We start from the raw sequence: 7,243 nt of genomic DNA, 5'->3' as shown, positions 1-7,243 counted from the left end.
CAGGCGCCGGGGTCATGCTGAGCGCCGTGGCCCGCGCAGTCGTCCGCTGCGCGCGTTGTTCCCGGCTGCACGGAACTCGCTCGCTTGCCATGGCCCGACCACCGCCGCCACGGGCCGCCTCGGGCGCCCCGGTCCGGCCCGCCACGGTGCTGGGCACCATGGAGATGGGGCGCCGCATGGACGCGCCCGCCAGCGCCGCGGCCGTGCGCGTCTTCCTGGAGCGCGGCCATACGGAGCTGGACACGGCCTTCATGTACAGCGACGGCCAGTCAGAGAGCATCCTGGGCGGCCTGGGGCTCGGGCTGGGCGGCGGCGACCGCAGAGGTAATGCCCCAGCCGTACACTGACCGACCGCTTCGTCCCCCTCCTGGAGCGCCGACCTCCTCCTGCCCACCCGCAGCTCTGTGAGCCCCACTCGTCTCAGGCACGTCTAGCCCGGTACAAACGGATGCTGCTTTCCTCCCCCTCTCCTTCCTCTGGGAGTTGCAGCTCGGGAGTCCCCGAGTCTGCCCCGAGCCTGGTCTGACCCTTCGCTTTCTACCTCCATTGCAGTCCCGCTTCCAACCCTGCCAGGTGCCCATAGCTGGCCCCCATCCAGGCTCTTCTGCTCCCTACCCTCTCCTTGCCCTCACCTCCCATGCGCTCCCCGAGCACCCTCTTCGTTCTGGGCTTCTTCAGTGTCTAGACTTTGCCCTATTCAGTTGGCAGTACCTCTGGCTCTCTCAGGGAGAACTGTTGCGATGCCATAGGCCGGGCTGGGGGCGGCTTGGGGGGTGGGGGTGGATGAGGAGGTGTGAAAAAGAGGGAAAAGCTTCGCTGTCTGCTCTTTGCCCGGCTTTGTCATGGGGCTATTAGAAGAGAAAGTGACTCTAACCCACCCCAGGGAGCTCAGAGTGTAGTGGGGAATATCGAAGCAATGATTGCTGGGGAGCCCCAGAGAGAGCACTTTGGGGGGCTGGAGGCCAGGGAGAGGCACTAGGGAATCCTCAGAGAATACTGGAGCTGGGCCTTAAAGGATCAATAGTAGATTACCCCAAGGAGAAGGAGAGAAAAGGGCATAGAGTCTGAGAGCATAGCTGTGCAAAGAGTTGGCTTGGAAATACAAAGTGCATGGCATGTGGCAGGATAACAAGTGGGCAGGTGTAGCTTGAGTGAAGAATGGAGGGAACTGTCCCTTACTAGTCCGGTGTCATTGGAAGTGCTTAGGAGTGTGCCTGGCACATAGTGAGGGCTCAGCAAATGTTAGCTATCACGCTCTGCCTCCTCTTCACCATCCACCTCTTCACCATCCTCCTCTTCCTTCCCATCGCCATGGAGAGGTCCTCCCTGGGTCCTCCTTACATTCATATTTTGGATCTGGAGGAACAGAATGGGAATGTGTGTCTCAGGCCCACACTCTATAGATCACCTTCCCGCCTCTCCTTGATCACGAAAGTTTTGTTTCTGAATTTGTTTTTCTTCTCCAGCCCTTCCATGCTTCCTTTTTCGAGACCAGGAGCTTACGGGGCCAAAGTCCTTAGATCAGACCTGAGGCAAAGTTCACAGAAGAATGCCTAGGGGAATAGAGAAAATCTGGGCAGAAGCCACGGAACTTGTTCTCTCTCATATCCCAAGTCATCTGATGACACCCCTCTAACCTGCTGAGTTGACTTTGCCAAGTATAAAATCCATCCACTCATCAGTCCAGACAGCTGGGCTTTTTTATAAGGGAAGGAACAGTGCTAAATTAACTCACTTCCAAGCTGCTTGGATGGGGGAACACTATGCTGTTCTCCTGGGGATTGTCTTTACGGTGGATGTACATGCAGGCTTCTGTGAGTCTGGAGGGGACTATAATGGCCTTCTGCTCAGTTTGCCTTCTAACACTCTCTCCAGGAGGTCTCTTCCAGTGGCCCACATTTGGGCAGCTGCATCTCTTTCCCTCAATTCTTGCACCAGCCTCTGTACTTGTCTCCCTGCTTCCAGGCCCACCCCCTCGAGTTCTTTCTCTATGCTGCAGCTAGAGTGAACACAGCTGACTGGTTCACACCCTGACAAAACGTGTGAATGATCAAGTCCTGATGCAGGATGGTATTTGAAAACCTTTGGGGACAGGTCTGTGCTCCTTCTTTTGTCTCATGTCCCATGGCTCCCTGCCCCAAAATTGATGCTCTTACAACTCAGACCTGGAGGTATGGAGCCTCACTTACTATGTTCTTGCCTCTGTGACTTTGCATGTGTTTCCATACTCTGGAATGCACTTCCCACCCTTCCTTGTTGGTGAAGCCTCATTTTGGGGGACTCAGCTTGGGAGTCATCTCCTAGAGAAAGCCTTCCCTGGAATTGCTAGGTTGGCCCTATGTCTCTCTTCTGGGCTCCCTTGGCACCGTATGCACTTCTGACAGCACTTACCATATTGTAACATCACCATCTACACTGGTGACTCCTGGAGGCAGAGATCCTGGGTGCTCAATTCATCTCCGCATACACAGTCTCTAGTGCAAGCCTGGCCCAGACAGCAGTTTGGTGACTGACAGTGACTATAACAGAAGTGACTGTTGAGAACTTACATATAAGACAATGTTTATTCCTTATGTTCTCCTTATGAAGACAGTTCCATAGTTATCCCCAGTTTACAGATTAGGAAATTGACTTCAGTGAACTGAAGTAATTTAGCCATGGCTAGTAAGTGGCTCTAATAAGTCTCTTAACCATTACTTTCTTCCTCCAAGTGAAAATTGCCACCAAGGCCAACCCTTGGGATGGAAAGTCACTGAAGCCTGACAGTCTCCGGACCCAGCTGGAGACATCATTGAAGAGGCTCCAGTGTCCCCAAGTAGACCTCTTCTACCTACATGCTCCTGACCACAGCACCCCAGTGGAAGAGACGCTGCACGCCTGCCACCAGCTGCACCAGGAGGTGAGGGCGGTCGCCTGAGCTCCAGGAGGTGGTCTGCTGCTCCTCTCCTTATCCTGATGCTACCTAGGAGAGTGGAGGCACCAGGGTCATCTCAGAGTGGGGCTGGGAGCAGACTCCACTCCTGGGACCTCTACCCTGCTCTTGCCTTCCTGATCTCCTGGGCCATGGTGGGTTGTGACCGCAGCTTCTCCCCTGCAGGGCAAGTTTGTGGAGCTTGGGCTCTCCAACTATGCCGCCTGGGAGGTGGCCGAGATCTGTGCCCTCTGCAAGAGCAATGGCTGGATTCTGCCAACTGTGTACCAGGTGAGGGCCAGGGCTCTTGCTGATCCCAGGTTCTCTGCCCCTCTGACTGCCCTCTGTACCCTCTATACAGTAACCACTCCCCTACTCAAAGCCTGTTGATGGCTCCCAGATGCCCTCAGGGTGATGCCAAGCTCCTCAGCCTGGCTCCAGGCACCTGCTCGCTTCCTGCCTAAGTGCCCACCTTGGTACCTTCCTACCCCACACTATTCTGCACTTTATCCTGGGACCCTCCTCCCTCCTTCTCCCTAGGGGCACTCAGGTCTCACTTAAGGTGGCTGTTCCTCTGGAAGCCTTTCCCGTCATACCCAGGGGAGCCTCCATTCTCCATACCTCATCTTCATACATTCAGCTTGTGTGTTTGAGCACCTACTGTGATCACAGAACATATGTTTATTGTAATTATGTCTTTTTCCAATTTGACTATAATGTCTCTTGAAGACAAAGACCTTGCCAGACTTGCTCCTAGTTGTGTTAAAGCTTTATCTTGTGGGGAGGGGCAGGGAGGGCAGCTGGCTGGTACGGATCTGAACCTATGACCTTGGTGTTATGAGGCTGTACTCTAACCAACTGAGCTAACAAGCCAGCCCCTCGCTCCTGGTCATAAATTCAGTTTCCAGTCCATAGGTGGTGCTTGTATCGATTTGTGGAATGATAAATCCAGTCTGGTTTCTCTTCCTTGGGCCCAAACCTCCCCGTCCCCTACCCCCACAAGTGATTTTAGAAATAATCCCTGAAGTCCTGGGCTGGTGTAGATTTAGAGTTTTAAAGAGGAAGGCAGGGGTCTCTTCTCTTGACATGTCCATCCTCTGCATCATCCACCTCCCTGCAGGGCATGTACAACGCCACCACTCGGCAGGTGGAAACTGAGCTGTTGCCCTGCCTCAGGCACTTTGGATTGAGGTTCTACGCCTACAACCCTTTGGCTGGTGAGGGCTGCTGTGGGGACAGGCTCTTCCTGGGGGTGGAGGGCATCCTGAGCCTGTCTCTGCCTGCTTTTGACCTGGTGGATGCCCAGCCCAGGACCTGAGAAGCAGGGAGGGGGTTGACAAGAGGCTAGGTTGTGTCTTCCATCCCACCTGGGTCCCTCCCCTCCCGCAGTCCATGACTGTGAGGGACATGGCAGGTTCTGGAACACTCTGGGTAGGGGGTCTGATTGCAGCCTTCCTGCAGGAGGCCTGCTGACCGGCAAGTACAAGTATGAGGACAAGGATGGGAAACAACCCGTGGGCCGCTTCTTTGGGAATAGCTGGTCTGAGACCTACAGGAACCGGTGAGCTGGGAGTGTCTGTATGGGAATGCGTGGGGTGACAGGTCTCCTTTATCTGAAATGGAGAAGTTCTAGGCTGCTCTCCTGGGGTCAGGCCTTTCCTTGCTGCTTGCACCTATGTCCCTTGATTCCTTCAGGAATTACCAAATTCTCTGTGGGTTTCTTCTTGTTTTCTTGGGACCTCATGGTCTTCTGAATCATAGATCTCCCTAAGAAATCACCTGCCGAGAAGGAGAGAAAGACCCCTGGGCAGAGGCTGTGGTGGCCTGGGCCCAGTCCTGACCCTGTGCTCACTCCCTTTCTTTCACCGGGTAATGCGAGGGCAACTGTATGAGTTCTTAAGGTACCGTGGATGTGTCTGGTGAGGGAGCCAGCGTTCCAGGTGGTTCTGATGCCCAGTAATGTAGGAGATCCACGGCTAGAGAGGACACTGGCTCCCAGGTTGCAGGGGCTAGGTGGGGGCAGCTGCCCTGAGTGACCTGGAGGGACTGACCCCTGTGTCACCATCCCCACCTGCCCAGCTTCTGGAAAGAGCACCACTTCAAGGCCATTGCCCTGGTGGAGAAGGCCCTGCAGGCCACTTATGGCTCCGGCGCCCCCAGCATGACCGTGGCCGCCCTCCGGTGGATGTACCACCACTCCCAGCTGCAGGTAACCCAGCCGTCCCTGGGGCTCAGCCTCTGCCTTTCAGGGGAGCCAGAATTACCTTCGGTGATCTCCTAAGAGTTTGTTTTTATCCTTTCCTCTGAAATTTCTTTTTTCCACTTTTTACGGGCACCCTTCCCGTTGTTCTTTGTTGTTATCTGAGTGTCGGGCTTTGCAATGAGGGCTTACAAACGTGGTTTCATGATGACTTAGGCCTTGTGAAGTATGGTTCTCCCAATTTCAATTTAGTTTAGTTTAGCTTTGTTTTTGGCAGCTGGCCAGTACAGGATCCGAACTCTTGATCTTGGTGGTATAATACCATGTTCTAACGAGTGACCTAACTGCCAGCCCCCAATTTTATTGATGAGGAAACTGAAATTCACACAGCTATCAAGGGGGTAGTTACTTTAACACGGTTTAACTGCAAAACCCATTATTCTCACTCTTCTGGGGGCAGCTGGGGTCCTCCCCACATAGGTATCCGTTCTCCTGGCTAAAAGTTGTCTCCTGCTCAGCCCTAGACAATTGTGTAGTGTCTGGCATATGCAGTAGGTGCTCAGTAAATGGGAGCTAAGTGTGTCACATAACCACGCTGACGATGGAGAAAGAGACTGAGTCTCAAAGAGACTAAGCCAAGTTTACAGAGCTGCGGGCTGGCAGAACTGGGATCTGAACCGAGGTCTGTCTGGATGAGCAGTGTGACGGCAGGGCAACAACACAGGGTCTAGAGTCCCACAGTGACAACTGTTAGGGTCACAATAAGTTCCTTCTGGATATACAGGATGGAAATAAATGCAGATCCCTCATCGTGGCAGGGATGGGGCAGGGAGGGGTGTGACCAGGGCCACTGTGCAGAAGCGGCTGAGGTCTGGCCATCTCCCCTTGCAGGCTGCCCACGGGGACGCAGTCATCCTGGGCATGTCCAGCCTGGAGCAGCTGGAGCAGAACTTGGCAGCCGCTGAGGAAGGGCCCCTGGAGCCGGCTGTCGTGGAGGCCTTTCACCAAGCCTGGCACCTGGTTGCCCACGAGTGTCCCAACTACTTCCGCTAGGCCCCACGTGGGTCAGGCTGCTGCAGGCTTTTTTGCCACCTTGTTTATCCTCTCACCCTGGTTGTCTTGCCTAATGCTCACTTGGCATGGTCTCTCCTGATTGCCTCAATCCATGCACTGTCTTTCTAGATTTCTGCTTCACTCCCTGTTGCCTTCATGGTGTGGAAGGGCTGGGGCTGTGTCCTACATGGGCATTTCCTGTCTGAATAAAGCAGGCGCTGGCCTGGCTGAAGCCCAGGCTGGAGTGAACCCCACAGACTCGTCTTCTTTGCTTTTGCATCTTCTTTCTCATCCAATGTAGACTTTTCTCTCATTCAGAATTCCCTCACTGTGGATGTAGAAATGGAAGAATTTGGGCCAAAACCTACCATTAGAGTCACCACCAAGAAGAAGCGTGAAACCTCCCGGGATGGTGGAGCATTTTTAACACTCTCTCCCTGTCAGGAGTGGTGTTACTCTTGTCTTAGCTGAAGCCTCCTGTCTGGTCATCATACGATTCTTGGCCTTGGCGCTGGGCCTTCTGTTGGGGGTGGGGACGCAGGCAGTCAGGGTCCCCATTACCCTCAGCAAATCCCTACTCTACACAGGAGGCCCCCAGGCTGGAGAGAAAAATCCCAGGTCTGGTTGCTATTTCACCATTCCCTGGGAAGCAAAATCTTTGTAGCCCTGCGTGGGGTGGGAGAGTGGGGGTGAAGGAGGGTTGGCGGGGGCAGGGTGCCCTCAGCTGCCAGCACTTAGAGCATCTCTGAAGTGGTGGAAGGGCTCAGCTAGGAAATCCAGACAGAGCCACTGGTCCAGCAGACTGTTCTAAGACAAGTCTTGTTGTTTGGAGGGAGATGCCATGTGGACAAACTTTTACTCTTCATAGAAAGCAGCCACCCTCCTTTGTCTTTGTCCATAACAAAATGGACGCTCCCCCAAGTGGGGTGGTGTGTTAGTTATTGTACAACAAACCACCCCAAAGTTGAGTTGCTTAAAATGACAAAATCACCCAAATCGATCTAAAGATTCACTGCAATCCCTATCAAAATCCCTGCTGGCTTTTTCTTTTTTTTTTTTTTTTTTTTTTTTTTTTTTTT

The 7,243-nt window shown here is 53.7% G+C and overlaps 1 protein-coding gene across 1 annotated transcript; it reads left to right on the top strand.

Moving 5' to 3' along the window:
- Window positions 1-6: 6 nt before the first annotated feature.
- LOC103604977 (aflatoxin B1 aldehyde reductase member 2) lies at window positions 7-6,418 on the top strand. Its single transcript, XM_008589561.1, has 7 exons — window positions 7-324; window positions 2,712-2,899; window positions 3,098-3,202; window positions 4,032-4,128; window positions 4,373-4,472; window positions 4,991-5,120; window positions 6,003-6,418. The coding sequence occupies exons 1-7, from the start codon at window positions 15-17 to the stop codon at window positions 6,162-6,164; spliced, it is 1,092 nt and encodes a 363-aa protein (XP_008587783.1). The 5' UTR covers window positions 7-14; the 3' UTR covers window positions 6,165-6,418.
- The last annotated feature ends 825 nt before the right edge of the window (window positions 6,419-7,243 follow it).

The sequence above is a fragment of the Galeopterus variegatus genome, unplaced genomic scaffold, assembly GCF_000696425.1.
Source record: "Galeopterus variegatus unplaced genomic scaffold, G_variegatus-3.0.2 Scaffold137, whole genome shotgun sequence".
Lineage (NCBI taxonomy): Eukaryota > Metazoa > Chordata > Mammalia > Dermoptera > Cynocephalidae > Galeopterus > Galeopterus variegatus.
The sequence above is the reverse complement of the archived record's forward strand: the minus strand, read 5'-3'. Positions and strand labels throughout refer to the sequence as shown.